General features: G+C 41.5%; 1 protein-coding gene, 1 non-coding gene and 1 pseudogene across 3 annotated transcripts; 2 read left to right on the top strand and 1 right to left on the bottom strand.

Moving 5' to 3' along the window:
- The first annotated feature begins 1746 nt into the window (after positions 1-1746).
- Positions 1747-12046, top strand: LOC106605262 (septin-7). Of its 2 annotated transcripts, XM_014200706.3 has the most exons (13): positions 1747-1891; positions 3946-4052; positions 5968-6068; positions 6245-6379; positions 7106-7223; positions 7466-7558; positions 8113-8209; positions 8314-8365; positions 8506-8634; positions 9584-9604; positions 10245-10380; positions 10708-10850; positions 11108-12046. In XM_014200706.3, the coding sequence occupies exons 1-13, from the start codon at positions 1762-1764 to the stop codon at positions 11145-11147; spliced, it is 1302 nt and encodes a 433-aa protein (XP_014056181.2). In that variant the 5' UTR covers positions 1747-1761; the 3' UTR covers positions 11148-12046. The 2 variants fall into 2 exon arrangements, with proteins under 2 accessions (XP_014056181.2, XP_014056182.2); XM_014200707.3 differs by lacking the exon at positions 9584-9604.
- Positions 12047-13108: 1062 nt separating this feature from the next.
- LOC106605263 (uncharacterized) lies at positions 13109-14135 on the bottom strand. Its single transcript, XR_014392350.1, has 3 exons — positions 13550-14135; positions 13222-13324; positions 13109-13119 (listed from the first exon to the last, which is right to left on the bottom strand). It is a non-coding gene; the product is annotated as an uncharacterized LOC106605263 (transcript).
- A 130-nt stretch (positions 14136-14265) lies between these two features.
- On the top strand, positions 14266-23064 carry LOC106605248 (uncharacterized; annotated as a pseudogene).
- Positions 23065-23225: the final 161 nt, after the last annotated feature.

The following is a 23225-nucleotide window of genomic DNA, read 5'->3' as shown; positions in this document are numbered from 1 at the left end:
GCCATAGTACGTAGGTATGCGCTAGTGAGAAGGGGAATGTCGGGTTGTGAATGATCGGTTTCTGAGCGGCAGCAAACGTCAACATTATGGGTGAGCCTACTTACTCTATCAAAAATGTCCGAAAACTGCTTTGGAAATTACATTTATAGCTTGTTGTATCAGAATGGCTATTTTAAAGTAATGGTTGTTCGTGGCTTTCTAGTTGTCTGAGTAACCAACGCCCAGTCGTCCCCCCACCAGTTGTTGGATGAGTTGCTAGCTGGTTAGCATTAGCTTAGGCATTTCCTGTGTAGTTATTTTGTCCCTCATCACGAATTACTTGCGCCAATTTTACCTACCTAGTGGTTCATTCCAAACGCTAATGTTTTATTTGATGTATCTGGTGTTTGTTAAGTAAACTCAATCGAGGTAACGCTAGCTAGCTTTTTTTTTTATTGTGGCGATAACGTCATGTTCACCACCTAACGTTAGCCAGCTGGTTTGCTAGCCTGCGATTCAGAAAATGCCAACGCCATGTCCTTACCCTTAAATTAAATTATTGTCCCAGTATTCACCAAGCAAGCCATTGTTTATTGTTAATGGTTAACTAGCAAAACAATAATGTCAAGCAATGTATTTACTTCCAGCTACTTCAAACACTTGATTTTCCCATGAGTGCTACACTGAAAAATAGATTGAAGTGTGTGTGTGTGTGACACCATATAGTGTAGAAAACAGCAAACCAGAGTATGTTCTGATAATCTGAGGGAAGGGGACAGATGAGGATAAACACTCGCTCAAACCAACACAGTTAGATTCTCAGACCTTGGATAGATCTAAGGACAAGTCAAGTCGGAAGATGGGTATCTTTGGGTGTCTGCCTTTTCAAATTGGTTTGGGGGTAGGACCAAATCAAAGCGAGCCAGGTTTTTTATTAAATTAGGCCTATTAAATTGCGATGAAGATCCACTCATGACTGCATGACAAAAATGTGTACTCCTCTCACGACTTCCTTCAATTGACACGATAACTGAAACGGAAACCACACTAGCTAGCATAATCGTGAAGAAAGATTTGAATCAGTTGCCAAAAACATTTTCCGTGTAACAGTGTAAAGCATTGGATGCTGGTGGGAGGACGGGCTCATTGTGATAGCTGGAATGGAATATATGGAACAGTATCAAACACATGGAAGCCAGGTTTGATGCCGTTTCTTTTATTCTATCCATAACAATGAGCCCGTCCTCCTATAGCTCCTCCCACCAGCATCCACTGGTGTACAGATAGTGATCTCACTCATACCATGCATGGACATAAAGAAGACATACAATTTGAACGATAATTTCGCACAGACATAGGCTTTCAATTGAAAACATTTGAACAACAGTCCAAGGCTAAGGGCATCAACAGAGATTGGGCTCCGTTATAACCCATGGCAAAGCCAACAACATTGTATCATACTATCCAACTCTGTGATGTTATGCTTGCTAGCCTAAGCACACATTATTTATCCCCAGGCTTTACAGTTTGTGAAATTGATTCTGAAAACAGAATTCTTTGTTAGGATTATTACTGATATTGATTGTTGTCGCCTGTGTTCTCTCCTCTGGCTCTTACCTCACTTTGGACCACATCGCATGATTATTTCCATAAAACAGCTGTAAGTATAGATGGATTGGTCAGTTAGGCCAATGTTTATTTGCCTTCTTATCAGAATTACTTTCCCATCATTTTTGAAGTAATCTTGGCCTGTTACAAAACATTGCAAGCGCTGTGTTGGTGATGTTGTGCTCGTATGTTACTTTCCAGCAACAAAAGAATCTGGAGGGGTATGTGGGCTTTGCTAGCCTTCCCAACCAAGTGTACAGGAAGTCGGTGAAGAGAGGCTTTGAATTCACCCTGATGGTTGTGGGTAAGAAAATGCTATTCATATATTGAGGTCATGGTTCAACCGAGTCATGTTTTCAGTCATTTCAGTTCACACAACACAGTTGACCAGTTAAAGCTCTGTATGGTAAGTTTACATTTGGAGAAAGGAATAGTTATGTACAAGCAAAGTGCATGTATGTGTGTGGTTTTAACCACCTCTCAGTCGGGGGAGGGGAGATAACCTCTCTCGTTTACTTTTTTCCACATCTGCCTGCCTTTTTTAAAATAGCATTGTTTTGATTGGATTTATTAAAAACTGCGCAGTATTCTCAAAAATACGAGAGTGCCTTTGAAGTACTTGGATGCGGTCGTTGAACTCGGCCAGGACCTTCATTTGCTAATCAGTCACTGTTTGGAGGGAAAATGTTTCTTTGGGTCAAACCATTTCCTGTGGTCGGCATAGCAGAAGTTCTCCCTCACTGCTAAGAATAGTTCATCTCGCATTTCATCTGAACAGCAGCCTCTTTCTGAGCCAGTCATGGGTTTTATCATTGATCAGTTTAAGAAGTCAGGCTACACTGGTCATTCTATCTAAACATGTCTGCCTTGCCAGGCATTCGCATGCAACGGGGTTCCTCTTAAACAAGTCACCATGATTTACCCTGCTGTATAAAATGTCCTTTAAGGCAGTGTGTTGGATGGTGCCCAAGTTGGCTGTTGGGGCCCAGAAATGCCTTGAAGATTTCGCCAGCCTGATTGTTGCAATAATAATAAGTTTTTTAAAGTCCTATTTCTGTGAATGCAAACGCATCACAAACGATGCATACTTTGCATATGTGAAGCAGGCTAGTTTATATAAATACACCAGTGTTTTCCATGTAACAGGACAGATTGGCGTGCTGCGCTCAACAAGGCATAGTGCGCTGTGCCAGTCACCGCTGATAACGCTAGCCCTTTCTCACACTACCAGTGACCTAAGCCAGCAGGGACATGTGGGCGCAAAGCTCCTCAGGACTGGGTAGAGGCGCTAGCTCTGCCTACTGCCGAGGCAGTGCGTATGCAACAGTGTGTACGTAGACAGTGTATCATTGCTGTATCATCACACTTTAATACAACAATCTACAGGAAAACAAGAAGATGGTTGTATTAAAGTTTGCTTATTCAGCAATGATACACTGTCTACGTACACACTGTTGCATACGCACTGCCTCGGCAGTAGGCAGAGCTAGCTCCTCTACCCAGTCCTGAGGAGCTTTGCGCCCACATGTCCCTGCTGGCTTAGGTCACTGGTAGTGTGAGAAAGGGCTAGCGTTATCAGCGGTGACTGGCACAGCGCACTATGCCTTGTTGAGCGCAGCACGCCAATCTGTCCTGTTACATGGAAAACACTGATGTATTTATATAAACTAGCCATCCATATTCATAGGAGGATGAAGATGGGCATTGAAATGCACGTCGTCAAGTGCAATCACTCAACGCAAACGGTAGCTCTCAACTCTCAATACTGTGGCCTGTAAACAGCAGCTAGTTGACGATCGAGGTCAGTGCCAGTGGTCATTTCCACTGCCCTAATGATTTCATTCCCCAGGAGCATGGAGACCAGGCACACAATGGCTAGCCACGCTAGAGAAACGGGACCACACAGCCGGCATGATAAGAGGCATTCTCTAGCCACGTTCAGACCAGGAGCTGTTGTCCTAGCCCTTTACACAATCATTAGATGGATGGTCGTCTTGGACAAATGTCAATGGCCCTCAATCAAAGACATGACCTTTGATGGGATTTATTGGCTGGGCTTTATTAGATGCTTCTACAGTACCCTGGGATGCCTCTAAAGTTGCATGAATGGCTATCACACACTGGGATGTACCTGCTTTCAACATGTATGGTTAGCTGTTTATAATGTCTTTGAATGTTGTTCTTGCTGATATATATACTGTGCACACTAGGCCGATATGTTGATTTGAATTGCATCGATTCAGTCATTTAAAATGACAATGATCCTAATGTGGCAACACTGTCATTAGGCTATATGAGCCATGCTAAAAAAGAAAAATAGATTGTTTTATTGCAACTGTTTTTGTTTTCTTCTTCTAGGTGAATCAGGATTGGGCAAGTCCACGTTGATCAACTCTCTGTTCCTAACAGACTTGTACTCGTCAGAATACCCTGGGCCTTCGCACAGAGTCAAAAAGACTGTACAGGTAGTTTAAAACACTTCTGCTTAGGGGTCCTGGATTCTCTTGTTGAATATCCTTATTTCACTGATGACCATGTTAGTTTTCCTCACTGTTTATACCTTGGCATTTAAAACACATTCTGCGCTATGGAGCAGACTAAAGTATTCATACCCCTTGACTTATTCCACATTTTGTGTTACAGCCTGAATTTCCTCACCCATCTACACACAATACCCCATAATGACTTGTTTTTATTTTATTTTTGCCAATGTATTGAAAATGAAATACATTTACGTAAGTATTCACACGTCTTTGTCAATACTTTGTAGAAGCACATTTGGCAGCAATTTACAGCTATGAGTCTTTCTCGGTAAGTCTCTAAAAGATTTCCACACCTGGATTGTGCAACATTTGCCTTTTTAGTATTTAAATGTTTTCAAAGCTCTGTCAAATTGATTGTTGATCATTGCTGGACACCCATTGTCAGGTCTTACCATAGATTTAAGTCAAACTTGTAACTCGGCCACTCAGGAACATTCACTATCTTCTTGGTAAGCAACTACACTGTAGATTTGGCCTTGTTTTAGGTTACTGTCCTGCTGAAAGATGAATTCATCTCTGTGTCTGGTGGAAAGCAAACTGAACCAGGTTTCTCTTTAGGATTTTGCCTGTGCTTCGCTTTATTGCGTTTCTTTTTTTTTTATCCTGAAACTCCCCTGTCCTTAACGATTACAAGCATACCCATAACATAACACCATTTTATGCTTGAAAATATGGAGATTGGTACTCAGTATGTGTTGTATTGTATTTGCTCCAAACATAACACTTTGTATTCAGGACAAAAGTGAATTGCTTCACATTTTTTGCAGTATTACTTTAGTACCTTATTGTAAACAGGATGCATATTTTAGAATATTTTTTTCTGTACAGGCTTCCTCTGTCATTTAGGTCAGTATTGTGGAGTAACTATAATGTTGATCCATCCTCAGTTTTCTCCGATCACAGCCATTTAAATGCTGTAACTGTTATAAAGTCACCTCTCCGGCAACTGAGTTAGGAAGGACGCCTGTATCATTTTAGTGACTGGGTGTAATGGTACAACATCCAAAGTGTAATTATTAACTTCACCGTGCTCAAAGGGCTATTGAATGGCTGCTTTCAATTATTATTATTATTTTTTACCCATCTACCAATAGGTGCCCTTTGCGAGGCATTGGAAAACATCCCTGGCCTTTGTGGTTGAATCTGTTTGAAATTCACTGCGCCATTCAAGACGTTTCAGCTTTTCATTTATTTAATGTAAAGAATTTCGAACAACATTCTTCCACTTTGAAATTATGGGGTATTGTGTGTAGGCTTGTGACCATTTTTTTTCTCTCAATATAATCCATTTTAAATTCAGGCTGTAACACAACAAAATGTTGAAATGGCAAGGGGTGTGATTATGTTCTGAAGGCCCTGGATGTGATTTAGTCCAGAAACTTGCTCTACTTGGTCTCCAAAACCCAACGTGATCTCCACACAGATGCTCGTCTGTTTTTCTGGTTCCTCTGCATAGTTGGGTAATGGCACGGTGTTAGACTGCATGTTGATACAGGCAGCTAGAATTAGCGTCACCCACCTGCCTCAATGTTGTCTTCCTGAGAGGTTGTTTTGGTCCTCTTCTTTCCCTTCATTGGGATTGGCAGTATGCTCATTTCTTCTGTGTTGTTGCAAACACTCTCTTGTGGAGACAGGTGTTGGCTCAAGGCATTGGGTCCTGCATTCTTTTCCAAAAGTTACACAACCAGAAGTGTAGTGGGCGCATGATATTCTTACGACGGTTCTTAGGAAAGTTGTATTGTTCACTATCTCACTGTCATACACCAAATATGAACAGTAACAGTATGCATTTAGACAAGCCAACTATTGAACGCTAATATAATTCTCTATTTCCCAGGTGGAGCAATCCAAAGTGTTAGTAAAGGAAGGTGGTGTTCAGCTCCTGCTCACAATAGTCGACACCCCAGGATTCGGCGACGCTGTGGACAATAGCAACTGGTACGCAAAGTTTGACAACTCCTCCATTTTGGCTCCAGTAAACGCATTGATCTTGACCCATTTGACGACAGCCATTTCAGCTCATAGCTTGCGAGCAGGTTTCTAGGATGTAGCGACCATTTTTGGCTCAATGTGTGTGGGTTTGTTTCCTCCCTGTGGCTGTGTGTACCGCGCAGCTGGCAGCCGGTCATCGACCACATAGACAGCAAGTTTGAGGATTACCTCAACTGTGAGTCGCGGGTGAACAGACGACTGATGCCCGACAGCAGAGTGCAGTGCTGCCTCTACTTCATCACCCCCTCGGGACACGGGTGAGTCTGGGTGGGAGGGAGGGAGACAGGTCGGACACTGTGAATGAAGGGGTAGGGCGTCTTGAGATTTACTCAGATTTCACAAGTGTAAAGTACAATACCCCATATTAGAAATTCCAATAATTTTTGGCTACTGCCTCTTATAGGATTTTTTTTCACTCTTTAGGGTTGTTTTGCAGTATACATACATAGTTGTGTTTCATATGACTGTTAGTGCTAAAGGGCATTGGCCATCCGTCAGAGAAGGCTGTGTGTGTATCGTGGCTGTGGGGTAAATGGGGTGTGTGCATCTTCTGTTCTACGGGGCGTTGTTTTTACAATCCCCCAGTCAGTGTTGAGACAGGCTCTTAGGATGAGCAGCTTATGCTGGCCTCTCACACACTGACCCCTCACACACACACACACACACACTCCTCACAGCACCAGCTGATATAAGCTGACTCGCACTTGAGTGCCTTGCACAGTGACACTCCTCACGGGAAACAGCTGGGGAAAGTGTTCTGGACACAGTAGTTATTTGTCTTGTCATTGTTGATAAATGACTTGTTTGTTTACACTACTAAAACTCCATGGCAAACAATGTTTTATTAGTTAATAGATGTAAGGAAAGAAATGTGAGCTTGGTGGTTTTCTATGAAAATAGTGGACCTGTCAGGAATCTGTTCATCAGTACCCCTACACCACCATTTATGGTATTAATGTACATTTTGTCACGTCTCCCTCCAGACTGAAGCCTCTGGATATTGAGTTTATGAAACGGTTGCATGAGAAGGTGAACGTCATCCCACTGATCGCGAAAGCAGACACTCTCACCCCAGAGGAGTGCCAACGGTTCAAGAAGCAGGTCAGTGGGCTCTGTCTGGGCGGGCTGGGCATCAAGGGTTTACACAGACCAAGACCTGATTGTTGCAGATAGAAATGGAGTGTTTGGACAGAATGGGCGGTTTCCCATTCCACATACTGCTCTGACGATGCCCTCTAAATCACCCCTGGGCAGTACAGTCTGAATGGACTTGATACCACATGATGAAGAACTGTCTCACACGTCTTGTGTATGTTCATGAAACATACTGAACCTTCCCTCAGATCATGCGGGAAATCCTGGAACACAAAATCAAGATCTACGAGTTCCCAGAGACGGATGATGAGGAAGAGAACAAACTGGTGAAGAAGATCAAGGTATGACACACGCGTACCGCGAGTAGTTGTAAGCACCATGCGTGTACCAACGAACTTAGCCTTTTCAACTGTTAGGCACTTAGCTACATCACTCCCGCCTGGATATTGGGATCGCAATTGTTTTTGCAAAATCAACAATTCCCCGCTTATTATGCGAGGCTGTGCAAATTACCAATCACCGCACTATTACCACATAAAACAGTAAAATAATTGCAACATTACCGCATATAGCTCTCAATCACTGCACACAAAAAAAGAGTGCTGGACATTTTAACCAATAATGCACTTTTACTGCATAAAATGGTTCAATCAAGCAGCACGTCAAACTTTTTTCCAAATTGGTCGAAATCGTCGCAAATTGCCATGCAAAACATCCGAATTGCCTCAGCAAAACCACATTTTTTTGGCCCACAACTAGTCTCTCACAAAATTCTGGAGGGGCTGTTGCATATATATATATATATATATATATATATATATCACACATACATACATACATACATACATACATACATACACTCGCCTCACACACCATTGTGTTATTTTGCTTGCAGGACCGTTTGCCCCTGGCCGTGGTGGGCAGTAACACCATCATTGAGGTGAACGGGAAGAGGACCAGAGGACGACAGTACCCATGGGGAGTGGCAGAAGGTACCAGGCATGATGGGAGATGAAGTTAGGGGAAAATGGAAAATCTGTTAAGAGGCTCCTTTTGGAGAGGGGTTTAAATATGTATTGATTGTCTTTCCTTGCAGTTGAGAACGGAGACCACTGTGATTTCACCATCCTACGAGACATGCTCATCAGGTACAGACTCAAAACATAAAGTTACAAAAATTTATAGAAAATGGGGAAATTACAATTTATTTTATTTTTGTAATGTTGTCAACCACATTGACCATAGCCTCAACTTGATAGTTTTCTAAGACTTGTTTTGTTGCGTACAGAACCCACATGCAGGACCTGAAGGACGTGACCAATAACGTCCACTATGAGAACTACCGTAGCAGGAAGCTGGCGGCCGTCACCTACAACGGACAGGACAACAACAGGGTCAAGGGTCAACAGTCGACGAAGTGAGTCCAACAGCTACCAGTGGTTCTTTATTTAACAAGGCACAGCCTGACTCTTTTTGATTCAAGGCAAATTTTACTGGACATCTGAGACATTTGAAATGTTTTGTCATATTGATGTGATATTTAGGCTGTATATAAATGGATGTTATTGTCGTAGTGTTCTTTTGGAGTTTTTCCCCCCAATATAGGTCCATCATTCCAAATGCAAGTATTATAGCTTAAAGGGATACTTATGGATTTTTGCAATGAGGCCCTTTATCTACTTTCCCAGAGTCCGATGAACTCGAGGATACCATTTTTATGTCTCTCTCCGTGCAGTTTAAAGGAAGTTGCTATCTAGCACAATGCTAACTAGCGTAAGCGCAATTGCTAACTAGCCTTGCCCATAGACTTCCAGTCATTGCGCTATCTACAGATACCCATGGACTTCCAGTCATTGTGCTAACGCTAGTTAGCGGTGCGAGCCAATGCTATCTCGAACTTCCTTCATACTGGACACAGAGATATAAAAATGGTATCCACAAGTTCATCTGACTCTTGGGAAGTAGAAAAGGGCTTGGTTGCCAAAATCCATAACTATCCCTTTAAATTCCACACTGTTGCTCTCTCACACCTAAGACCCTGTTATGTACACCAACCACGCTCCGCATCGTAGCCCTTTTACTGAGAGACACCCTCACACACTGCGGTTCCTAACGCACAGCTAAGCACCAAACACATGCTACTAATGTAAGGCTACTACTGCACACTACTACTACACACACCGTTTCATGCCTCTTGAAAAGTGGTTTTGTTTCTTTGTGAACTTTTCCTTGTTTACCGCGAGAAAGTAGATGTTTCGTTCTTAGTGTATGTTTTTGTTAGTGCGGTCAGTCCGTTTTGAGTTTCTCCGTTGTCGTAGTGCATGATTTCATCACAGCATGCTAAGTGTGTGTTTCTGTTTTTTTAGACATGACACAGGTGAAGGCATGTAAGTGGTCAATTTATGTTTCCTTAGATCATTTTGTTTTAATATACCATTTTCCTCCCTCCCTTTCCTCGTGTTCTTCTGTCTGGGTTCTCTTTCTCCCAGTTCAAGGTGTTGTTCTCCTCTCCTTTCCTCCCCCTTACGTCAGACAATGTCTCAAGGAACCCTGTACATGCCAACATTCAGAAGTCAACTTGGAATTGATAAATATGCATATTACACTGAAAACACTTCAAATGTAATTAGCGTAGTTGGACTGGTGGCTTCTTCTCACTTTCAATTGAGTTTACTAACATTTAGCTAAGCTAACATCCCAAAGCACCACTTTTTCACTACAGTTATTCACTAGCCTCTGCTAACAGCTTAGCTAACTCAGCTCCGTGATTGCTTGGTGCTGGTCTTTGAGTCCCCTGCTCCAGAGCAAATTGGGTTTCTTCTTCCCTCTGCTTTTCCACACTTCAGTCACCACATTGTTGGGTCCTACCATTCCTTTCATGCATAGATCCTTGTATGTACCAATTCCCTGTAAGGAAATGGGGGTGGCATTACTGTGCGGATTGTTCCACTGTGTTGGTGATGGAGGGGGTCGGTGCACTGTAGGACTGGTCTGACTGTTTGCGTGCATACGTGTGTGACCCTGCAGGAGCCCCCTGGCTCAGATGGAGGAGGAGCGGCGGGAGCACGTGGCCAAGATGAAGAAGATGGAGATGGAAATGGAACAGGTGTTTGAGATGAAGGTCAAGGAGAAGATCCAGAAGCTGAAAGATTCCGAGGCTGAGGTAACATCAGTCACGTTGCCTTACTAAACTACTGACCCCTACCGTATGGTTTGACTTCTTACTTCCTGATGCATAAACACTCACTTTTTGGTGGGTGTTGATGCACTGAAAGTCTTAGTGAGACAGTGAGTAGGGTGTGTGAGCGGATGTGTTTGACTAGTTCTCGTGTGTGTGTGAACTTCACTGCCCCTCTCTCTGAAGTGTTACATTTCCAAATGCACACTTATTTAACCAGGATAGTCCTCTTAGCAACAATTGTCAGTTATTCAGTGAGTCACAGTTGTGAGCATGTCTTTTCAATTGTTTACAAAATCTCTTCTTCTGCAGCTGTCGAGGCGTCATGAGCAGATGAAGAAGAATCTGGAGGCCCAGCACAAGGAGCTGGAGGAGAAGAGACGCCAGTTTGAGGATGACCGGGCCAACTGGGAGGCCAATCAGCGTCTGGAGCAACAGAGACTGGATGCCTCCAGGTAACACTGTCTGTCACACACCTGAACTGTAGCGGTGACTTTGGTTGTTACAAAAGTAGCTCTATTTATTGTTGTCTGTTGGATAGAGAAAAAAGCTCAACTGGACACACAAACAACGGGTCTGTGCAGGACGTAATACCAGCGTGTCCCACTAGACGTCACTGTTGTATAAGCATATCTCAACCACTGTTTGTAAATGTTTGCATCATTATATTGCCTTATATACTATATTCACTGCAACATGATCTCCTCTACAGGACTCTGGAAAAGAACAAAAAGAAGGGGAAGATATTTTAGATGGTGTTTCTGCAGAAACACCAAGTTGTACTTGTTGCCAGCTCGGACATCCGTGTGTGGCACCAAACCAACACCAAAGCTCTTGTACAGCCCAGCTGGGTCTGCATGTACTGTCACAATGACCGGAAGAGAGCTGCCTGTGGACTTCTCCAAGGAATGTGTTTACCTTAACCAAACTTACCGTCTTAGACAGGCCAAAACCATATATAACTGAATACTGCCCAAGGTTGCAATGTCTATTTAACAACTGATGTCTACAGTTTTATGCAGAGCAACAATCATGTTTCAGTGGTTTTATTCGTTTACATGCACAAAAGATCTTCCATGATGTGGAAAAGGAAATGGCATTTCCAAAATCCTTTTTGTTTAGTAAAGTGTAACAGATAAACCTCATACTGAACAGCTCCCCATGCAATGTAGCCTAACAGGAAACAACTGTCTCGGTCTCTCAATAGGAGGAATGGGAAATCTAAGAGGCTAAAATGCACCTTGGGCTTTTTTTTTATGGCTGAAGCTTTTTCCAAAATGTAACGCTTTCTTCTGTTTTTAGCAAATTTCACTAGCCTTGGACCACCATTAACTTCATAAATGTTATATTTCAGTTAGTTTATTTTTATATATACACCGAGCCAGCTAAAGTCCTTTTTTTTTTGTATGTAAGAATTCTTATGAAGATTTGACCAGTTTCCGAAGAGGATTGACTGTTTAAAATACATTCAGTAGTCGTACAAAGAGCAAAAAAAATAAATGAAAGGAATATTTCTGTAACTCCACATGTCATCAGATTAAGTGGGAAAGGAAAGTCAACACCGTATTTTGCTTTGGCTATGTACTCCATCTGTATTTTTTATTAGTATTGTACAAAGTCACTTAATAAACGTGATAGACTTGCAATGCAATGAATGCTGCTAAGAGATGCATGTTGATACTGCATTACTACATTCAGAATACCTATTATGTAGGCCTACTGAAATGTAAACACTTTAAATGTTTAGTATTAATCTGCTTTGTCTACACCATATCTCCACCAGAGGGAAACATGGGTTTCCTTTTCAGCGTTTTCTCAGTTTAGTGGTTTTACTTTTGATCTAAGTATTCTGCCACATTACATGCACAATATGAATGTTTTCAGAGCAGTAACAGGTTATTTCCTTTAATATTTTTGACATTTCACACCACAGTAATATGCATATTCCTTCATTTTCTAAAGCAATTTTTGCTAGTAGTGTTCATTTGCTGACTCAAAATGGTTTCAAAACATTGGACATCACGCTTGACTGAAACAATCATGCAAACACATGTTCAGTGCACCCTGGTACACACTTGATTCTTTTGATGCAAAGTTGTATGTAGTTGCTTTGGAGATCCATTAGAAGGAACCTGCAGGAAAAACAGTAATCAACAGTATGTCCTAAGAGGGGAAAAAACAATCACTCAGATTGAGTCATAGATACACTAAATGCTGGTATTTTACCTTGTTCTTCTGAGCTCCTTTTACCCATCAGTCCAGCAAGACTCAAATGTTTGCCCTGGAAAAGAGGTGAGAGTAGGGCTATTTCAGAATGAAATAAGTACATCTCCCGCAGTGATCCCATTTTGACATTACACAGCAGAGCCTCCTTGGTGGTTTTCATACCTTCTATCATAGAATTACATATTTAATAGGATCTCTGTGCCTTATATCCCATTAATATCTTCATAATAGTAGCCTCAGTAAAATTGAATTGAAATGGTCGTGGCGGCTGGGTAGGTTAGAGCGTTGGGCTTGTAACCGAAAGGTTGCGAGTTCAAATCGCCGAGTTGACAAGGTACAAACCTCTCGTTCTGCCCCTGAACAAGGCAGTTAACCCACTGTTCCTACGCCGTCATTGGAAATAAGAATTTGTTCTTAACTGACTTGCCTAGTTAAATAAAGGTAAAATAAAAAATTACCAACAGTGTCTAATGCATGCAACACTTACCTGGGATTTTGCTGCAAAGAGTGGAAGGGAAAAAGCAGAAATACAGATGAGCTTTTATAGAAATAGAATATTATATAAAATATTGAATTATTACTAGGACGTAGTTAGCCTACCAGAGCCTCTTTTCCCCATAAGGCCGAAGAATTGGCGTGACTCAGGTTTTCGAGTCATTCTTTTCAGGATTTCTTTATATTGCTCAGATAGTTGCCATTTCCTCTGAATCGATAAAAAAACACAATTTGGCTTATTCATTTGATAGTAGCCTAGGCTAATCATGAGATGGTTATAGTAATTCCCGTGGCTGCTTCCTAAATAGTCCACATTTACAAATGTACGGGACAGTGCTGAAACATGTTTTATCTTAATATCGACAATGACACTATAGGCTACAGTCAAATATTTAAAACATATTTTTTTTCCAATTTGAGAGAAGTGTCCTACCGTTTCATTGTCTTCTCTCCAACTGTCATCCAAATATTTTTTTTGGCTGAGGACAGTTGCCAAAACGAGGGAAAATACCATAATGAGTAGAATTATCTTCATTGTGGTAGCAGGTGTGCTGTGCGTAAAGTTGTTCCTCTTCGTGCGTTTATTTTATTTGATGAGAGTAACTGTACTGATAAAATCAGACCAATGGCCTGAATAAATACTGAAATCCTATAATATCAAGAGTTTCAAAGATGCAGCCTTCTGCAATATCACACGGAGCAAATTTAAACAGAGAGAAGTGCGTCTATCCATTGGCGCGACATTACAATCGGCGCTTTTATGCAGAAACAGAGCTGAAGTGGATGTCAATGTCAAGCCGTTTTGTTGTAACATAATTAGGTCGCATTATGAATCAGTAAGTATGCCTTTGTGTTTCAATTTCTGAAGGGGAAAACCACTGTTGCTTCTATTCAACAGAGGCCTAAAATCTAAATGTCTGGAACAAGGCTAGCCTACTTTTGGCACTGTGCTGGACTCGCAAATCAATCAATTCCATCCAGAAGTACGACATATACAAGTGACGTCAAAACGTCATATTTAATACATGGCAGCCTATTTATAGCGCTTTTGAATGACACAAGCCGCTTTATATAGTATAAAAGAAACACAAGAAACGTTAAACAACAAGTAGGGAGTAGGACTCAATAAAAAGAGTGTGATGTGTCAGAATGAGCGAGAAAGCAGGTGTGTGTGAGCGAGAGAAATAGACGAGTATGCGTGCGTGTATGTGTACAGTGAAATCCTTGAACCAAGCATAAGCATAAGCACACATACAGTAATAATCCTTGCGTCTGTAAGACTTTTTAGCATTTATGAGGCGCCGTACAAGTGCACGCGCCCACTTCATAAATCCCTTGGAATTAACAAAGAAGTACTCGTCCTTATACCGTCTGTCAACTCCCGGCTCAACGCTGTCACAATTATTTTTTTTAAATACATATTCTGCGTTTACACAGCAATGACCCAATATACTGCTGTGTACATATTGATTTAGAAAACTGTCTGTGGTCCATTTAACTTTCGTTTTTGACTATTATTATTCTATCCTGGATAGTTCAGAGTTCTCAGGGTGTCACCAGAGTTATTTAATGACAGATGGGCCATGTATTTATTGTTTTCTTTGTTCATCTTCTGGAAGTGATGTATTTATTGAAAGATTAATTACATACAGGGTGAAATATGCCGGTGATTGTCAAGAGACTTGATGTGCGATATGATTGGCTGATGGGTTCCTGGAGCCAGATGAAACACCAGTTGATTGATGCAGGCGATGGGTGTGAGCCTGTCCCCTCCGCTGCAGGTGCTGTTGCCTGGGATCCTTTTTCACCAAGGTCAGTTATGAGACAGAGAGAGGGATAGGTGGAGAGATGTGGGGAAACATTTAGCTGCCATTTTCCAGGATTAACAGAACAGTTGTTATACAGTTGTCCATAATGTATCCCATAGATTTTGAGAGGTTGTGTAAAGACTCACAAACAGACTTTCCATGTGCTTGAACTCGACATGAAGGAACACATTGACATTGTTTGTTTCCGTCCCCAGGTGAAGAACATGGCCAAGTCCAACGCCACAGGTGTCCTTGTCCATGCACGTCCTGGAAACCCAATCCAGGATATGAACTGTGTGGGAGACAAATGGTATGCCACTAGGCATACCTGCTGCCATAGTGCATCGGGAGCCCTCTGTAGCCCAGGCTCTTAGGTAACTAACACTGACTGAATGACTCATACAGTGTTAGGTCAAGTTGCTTTCCTCATTTAACTCACTGGAAGCCATGCTTCCTCTAAGGATGAAGTGTTCTCTCAGTAGTCTTAGATGGATTACTCATGGAAATTATCTATCGACTCCTGACCTGATGAGATATGCGAGCAATGGTCAATAGAACATACTGTGTATATTATTTTACACTTGTTGATTGTCAAATTCGCAACCATGGAGGAATATTGGACCAAATAAAGTGAATATATGGATGTTTATATTCTATGTTTTGTAGATATGGGCACATGGTGACCGTGTCCTTTCAGAGTAACCCCTCTCCAAACTTCTTCATTGGCATTGACCAGCAGGGGGCACTGTCTGAGATGGGCTGGTTCCACTACCCCTCCAAGTTCATCAACTGGCAGGCCCAGTGGTAAGCAGTAAGCACACTATGGATTCCCCAATTATTACAGAAGACATCAGGAATTCATATGTCAGGAGTATGCGAAGAAAGAGAAAGATTTTCAGCTATTTGGTAACTATAACCACTCCTTCATAGGTTTGATTTCTATGAGGGGCTTCAGACTAGACTCCGTGACCCAGCCTGGGTGGTCCCTGTGTTTGAGGAGGTCCAGATGCAAGGACAGAGTGAAGCAGTAGCCACAATCAGTGTAGATGAAGGGGGAGACAGGTTAAATAATGTTTTTTAAGCCTTGAGAAAATTGACACATGGATTGTGCATGTGTGCCATTTAGACGGTGAATGGGCAAGACAAAAGATTTAAGTGCCTTTGAACAGGGTATGGTAGTAGGTGCCAGGCACACCGGTTTGAGTGTGTCAAGAACTGCGATGCTACTGGATTTTTCACGCTCAACATTTTCCCGTGTTTATCAAAATGGTCCACCACCACCCAAAGGACATCCAACCAACTTGACACATCTATGGGAGGCATTGGAGTCGACATGGGCCAGCATCCCTGTGGAACACTTCCGACACTTTGTAGTCCATGCCCTGACGAATTGAGGCTGTTCTGAGGGCAAAAGGGGTGCAACTCAATATTAGGAACGTGTTCCTAATGTTTTGTACACTCGGCATTTATGGTCGTGCCATACACTAAGTCGACAATAAATGCATCAGCTTTGAATATAATTAGAATTTGATAATATTTCAAAGGAATTTTGACTTTGCCATTTCACTGTGTCGGTAGACATGTTGGAATTTGACATGCTGGAGTTGGACGCGTTTCTGTCCTGTCCCAGCCAGAGGAATTACTCCCACTGGATCACACTGTGCAGCTGTTTGTGTGCTGTAACGATTATCAGTCCCCATTGCAACATGGAGATGGGGCGCTGTATAACAGCCTTCATTTGTTCATTTGTTGTCACATGATATTGATACCATTTGACATGAGTCCCCAAAATGCATTTTGGTATTCGTTAAGATCACTCAAGAAGGGCAAAGCTGTTCCATTTCCATTGACTTCCATTGATGTTTTTTATCACCATATCAAATAATTTGGGGTGGCAGCGTAGCCTAGTGGTTTAGAGCGTTGGACTAGTAACTGAAAGGTTGCAGGTTCGAATCCCTGAGCTGACATGGTACAAATCTGTCATTCTACCCCTGAACAAGGCAGTTAACCCACCGTCATTGAAAATAAGAATTTGTTCTTAACTGACTTGCCTAGTTAAATAAAAATTCTAGTTAACAATGAAGTACCTTACTGTGATTGTTTTCAATTAAAAGGGTAAAAAAGAAAACCAAATAGCTTCTTATTAAGGAGCAATTTCTCAAAGAAGAATTTTACTGGGACTGTCTAGGAGTGGTCTGAGGGGCCTAATGGGAGGGATATGTAACCTGAAAACTAGCACTTATTGGCAGAGGTTTGAAACTCTTTTTGTTATTGGTCTACTGACTTATACCACCTGGTGATGTCGCCAGGCAGGCCAAAACACCCGTGCAAAACAAGCAGAAATTCCAGGCAGTCTTTTCAAACAGCTCTTACACTAAAAGGGTATTATAATAATCTTCACAGTTTAACAGTATTACTTCAACTTCATAGTGTGGAAATATATACTGAACAAAAAAAAATGCAACAATTTCAACTGAGTTACAATTCATGTATGGAAATCAGTCAATTGAAATAAAGTCATTAGGCCCTAATCTATGGATTTCATATGACTGGACAGGGGTGCAGCCATGGGTGTGCCTGGGAGGGCATAGGCCCACCCACTTGGGAGCCAGGCCCAGTCAATCAGACTGAGGTTTTCCCCACAAATGGGCTTTATTACGACAGAAAAACTCTGCAGCTTCATCAGCTGGTCTCAGACGATCCCACAGGTGAAGAAGCCGGATGTTGAGGTCCTGGGATGGCGTGGTTACTCATGGTCTGCGGTTGTAACGTACTGGACGTACTGCCAAATTCTCTAAAACGACGTTGGAGGTGGCTTATGGTAAAGAAATTAACATTAAATTCTCTGGCAACAGCTCTGGTGTTTATTCATGCAGTCAGCATGCCAATTGCACGCTCCCTCAACTTGAGACATCTGTGGTGTTAATGTTCCTCCCCCAGAGGCATTGGGCGCTGGCTCACTGATGTTTCTCCTCTGGTGCCTCTGTTGAACAATGGGAGATGTACCTTCACCATGAAGACTGTGTCTTGGGCCATGGTGGTGTCTCTGAGTCAGATTCAGCCGCACAAGTCACTCAAGTAAGTTATAATGCCTACATAACAGGGTCACAGGTGTTAGGGCTCCCGAGTGGCGCAGCGTTCTAAGGCACTGCATCTCAGTGCTAGAGGTGTCGCTACAGACCCTGGTTCGATTGCAGGCTGTATCACGACCGGCCGCGATTGGGAGTCCCATAGGGCGGTGCACAATTGGCCCAGCGTCATCCGGGTTTGGCCGGGGTAGGCCGTCATTGTAAATAAGAATTTGTTCTTAACTGACTTGCCTAGTTAAATAAAAATAATAACATCTGCATAACACTGTCATAAGACATTCATACTCTACACTTTTTAATTAGTATTTTACTGATCATTGTGTATCAGAATTCTTCTCTAAAACACATGTATATTTTTTTACTGTATAGAAAATGCTAAGTGATGGTTAGGCAATAGGACTGACTCTTTCACTTTAAAAACCCCAACATTAAATAGGTTTCCAGTATGTGGGTATGCCATCCTGTTGTGTACAGTTCTACTAGTGACAAAGCAATGGACAGAAATCACTCTTCTTGAGCAATTTAGACCATTTCATCCCTCTTTCATCGTGGGTAGAAAAAGACGTGTACTTCCATCCTAAGCAAAGTGTCATAGAAAATAACAGGATGTTTGCAAATAGTTGCTGGAAAGTTGTCCTGGCAAAGGACAACCCCCCCATGAGTCTCGGTCATGACAGATTAGTCATGGAGAAAAAGTACTCCCGTATCAGCTTTTTCTCACTACACCGATGCAATACCGTCTAAAGACAGTATCATTACAGCATCATACTGTATTTCTTATATGGTAATAAGTAACAGGATGAACTCTTCAAACAGATGTTAGAACTAGATTTTGCTCTTGTTATAGACAATCACTCATACAAACTTTACCCCTTTAAGCTGATGTCATTGTACAGTGGAGGCACCTTTGACAAGGAATATAACAAGAGATCCCAACCAATCAAATTCACTGTCCCAGCCTCAACAAAAAAGGTATGATGCAGAATTGATATTTCTTCTGTTTACATTCACTCATAATAAAGGGTAATTGTCATATACTGCATGTTCTTAATTTTTTTATATGTCTTTGTTTTAGTTAGTGCTTTGGCCATAATGTGGGTAGAAACTGCTTTACAAATCAAGTTATTATTGTAATCAGTCATTTTATGTACCATATTATGTTTTAGGTGGAGTTGTATGCTGTAATCCCAGACCACCGGAGCAACGAGAACAGCTGCGGCGAGTTCTGCTTGACATCACACCACTTCCTCGTCAACGGAGCATTCAATCACGCTCGTATTTTTGACTCGGCAGGTGGGAAATGACTAACAGTAAAATTTGGTCATGCAGATTCATATAATCTTCCCATAGTCTGGGCCATAGTTACATCAGGGGCGGAAATCCCGGGGGGGACGGGGGGGACACGACCCCCCCATCCTGGGAAAAATATGATTTGTCCCCCCCAATATATCACTGAAGCATAACTATGTAATTTAAATAATATTAATAATACGCAATGAAAGCAATTGTGCTGATTATAGACACTTAATAGCTTGTTTTTAAGTTTCAAAAGATTGCGACCCCCCCACCCTTTGCCTCACAATGGTTTGATCCACTGCCAGTTCCTTAGCTTGCGAGGTAACGTAGAGGTCGTATCTACTGTCTGAAAGGCACTCAATGCACGTAACTGACGTGAGGTTAATCCAGTCAATCGCGCACACACACTAGCTGAATATGCAGAGCTAGCGCGCAAATATGAACTATTAAGCTAGCTAGTACCTATTCCATTTATGTGGCGTCGTCAAAGATGGAATCTTTGCTATCGTTAATTTATTCCAAGATCAGCATGCATGTAAGTTAGTGCTTCAAAGTCCCTGTGATAAGGTTAGCGATAAACTGAACAGAACTACACTCTCTTCTACCATTGTTTTAAATATATTTAACGGTCTCGTTGCAAAAGCTAAATTGTCGCAAGGGAACTTTTATTTATATATTTTATTTCATCTTTATTTAACCCGGGTAGCAAAGATTATAGCAAACACCACTGAATTGGTGCTCGCTAGCTTTGCAAATTCAGCTATTGTTAGAAGCCAGCCAATATGAAACAAACTATTAAAATTACAAAAGGTTGCAGCATATGTTGTGTAAATGGTGAACTCATACAGCTGTCAACTCTTGTCACTGCAATCCGTTTCACATTTGCTAGCTACCTTTTAGATCGAAGCCCATATAGAATGATAGAAGATAAGATGATAGAAGCCCATCTCCTACTGTAAATAACCTACATACTGTGTGTGTGTAGCCAACCAGGTAGAAAAATGGCTGAAAAATGGCTGAAAAATGGCTGAAAAATGGCAGAAAAAAGACGGACATCAGAGTATTTTTCAGTACACCAAAACGCAAAGTAAGAACCCTAGTAGCCTAATATCTCAAAGACTAGTTGATAAAATGTTCATAAGAAAGAAATGTAATTCTAATGGGAATGTTTCACAATGATGTCATTAGGCAGAGCAGGCAACAGATGGCACACAGACAGCAGAGTTGGGGACAGATATGCAGGGACAGACTGGCAGAGACAGGGAGTCTCAGGTAAGTTTGTTGAGTCTTTGTTTGGCAACATTATGAAAGGTTCTCAATTTTTTTTACTTGTAAAATAGGAACATAATTGGAAAATGCCATGGATACCCCCACTCTCAACTTAAACTGGTGACTGAACTAAGATTTGTTAAAGGCAATGGTATTGCTGTTGTGATTAGTTGTGTAGTTTTGGGTACTGGTAGTTAGGAGTACGGCAAACACCTTATTTCTTTGGTTCCTCAATATACATTTACCATATTAAACGTAGGCTATGTGTTACAGCACTACTTTTGGTGTCCCCCTCAGGAATTGCTCTTGAGAAAATGTAATGTAATTGTCCCCTCCAAAGTTGATATCAGATTTTCGCCCCTGAGTTACATTAGCATGATGAGGTTGTATTCCTCTGGGGGCAATTACAATGAACCGCGGGACGATTCTTTTTTCTAATTGGATGGACTGGGGGGGTGGAACATTATTGTTTTTACACCGTAAGTATGCCTAAATAGATATTGTATTTCCCAATAGCATAATCATTTCATACCTTGATTACATTGAGACACGGTCAATGTCTCTTCATGTATTCGTAGGAATACTTGGCAACAGATTTCCTAAATTAAAGGATTTAGCTAAATTCCTGGAAATGTGTATTTTTTTTCCCAAACACAAAAATTATAACATGTACAAAAAATAAATGTTTACTGATAATTTGGCCTGCATGCTTCCTGTTGCTGAGCCCTGTCCTAGGGCGTTTGCCTGCTTGTGTCCCTGTTCTATTCTTGTTTGAGTGAGTCAGGTGTGGGCCATGCATTCTGTTCCAAATGAATGTAGATACTACCATATCAATGCATTATACTGCATTTACCATGTTTTTAATGCAGCATTCTTTAACGATCCCATTGTCCTGACTGTTTCCCGGGGTTGTGTTATTCTCCAGGTTCAGCCCTGGGGTGTGCCATGCGGGTGGGAGATGTGGCGGTGCCCAACGAGTATGGCACCTAGCTGTACGGCCGTGGAGGCTGGTGTGATGGGCTACAGGTCAACCCCTGGAGGATTGAGATCACCACACAGGTATAGAACTGTCACCAGACCTCGTCATGAAAAGTTGCCCTTGCGGTTCGTCATCAGAAACCTCTTTGTTTAGCTAGCAGTGGATACGATCGCATGCAACTTCAAATGCAGCTCATGCAAGTTAACAAACACGTAATCAGATGGTTATCGTCTGCAACATCACAGATGTCATCAGAGGATGGATTAAATCACCATTAGAGCTAGTTAAAGCCAGAAGAATAATGCACTTGTTGAACATAGCTATAGCCATCAGTCTTGCATGTTTTCATGGTCATCACTTAGTCACTGTTAAGTTTGTCAGGGTTCTGACTTTAGCGTCGGATATCCTGCTACAGAGCTTTTTGGTGTGGGGATGCGTGCGCATCACTCGAACGTGACAATTGCTAGTAAACGAAAAATGGCTTTATACGTCCTTTCCATAGAAATATAATTTATAATTAGCTCTATCAAAGATCTATCTAATTTAATCATTCTATTTCTATGGTTCTTTCATCCTCACCTCATACTGGGTTGATATTGAACTATGAAATGATGACGTAACAGATTTCTATTTTCCAGTTTCAGAGCACAATGTTGCCACCTTCAAATGCATACTAAACAGGCATTCTTTCACCATGTAAAGAAGACCATAAAACATAGTCTTTGTAAATTTGCATGCCTTTTTTTGGTGTTTTAGTTATTTGTGACATTAAAAGAGTTTCAAGACAACAATTTTGCTAATCTTCTATCCCGCATACTGCAGGGTTTTTGACGGAAAGGTTAAGCATTCAATTTCAAAATGTTTGCTACAGTAGGCATTTGTGTCCCTTAGTTTGCAGTGGAGTGCCCTTCATGAAATTAGCCTATTAGATGAGTACAGCACTTGATCACTCATGAGTCCTTGGAAAGGCACACATGACCCTGTCTTTCCAAGGCTTCAGTTATATTTTATTCATTTGATAGACACACACATCATTTTCATGGCCACTTCATTTAATTACCACAGGCTTAATTTGTAATCCATGGATATTACAGTATTGGGGTTGTTGTTTATATTTGTTTGATTACTATAGTGTTTCTCCTGAGGCCTTGAATTGTTATTTCTTGTTGTCTTTCTCAGCTGGACATGAGTGGGATTGAAGCCGATACTCTGCTCTACTTTGGCCTTTACAGTGGACAGGAGCCCAATCCGTCTCAAGACCCTGGCTACATTGTCATGCTCTCTTATCTGGTGCTCTACAAGTTGTGCTCTACAAGTAGGGGGGAAAAAATTATGAAATGTATGCATTCACTACTGTAAGTCGCTCTGGATAAGAGCGTCTGCTAAATGACTAAAATGTAAATGTAAAATGTCTCCCTGACAACCAGGTTGTCTTGAATGTGAATTTTAATGACTGTGATTGATGCGAATGAAAACCAATCATGATAAAATACTTATTTTCTTATCAGACTGGCACTTTTATCCAGTAATATTGTAGCCTATTCTATGTTCGGGTGTGTCACCAACTTGCACTGTTTTCCCACTCAAGAGTTTTCACTCGAAGTTCGATACAAAGAAGACGTCATCTTGAATAGCTCATTTTGCTCTTCAGAAAAGTTGAAGAAGGCT

The sequence above is a fragment of the Salmo salar genome, chromosome 05, assembly GCF_965601325.2.
Source record: "Salmo salar chromosome 05, fSalSal1, whole genome shotgun sequence".
In the NCBI taxonomy this organism is placed as follows: Eukaryota; Metazoa; Chordata; class Actinopteri; order Salmoniformes; family Salmonidae; genus Salmo; species Salmo salar.
The sequence above is the reverse complement of the archived record's forward strand: the minus strand, read 5'-3'. Positions and strand labels throughout refer to the sequence as shown.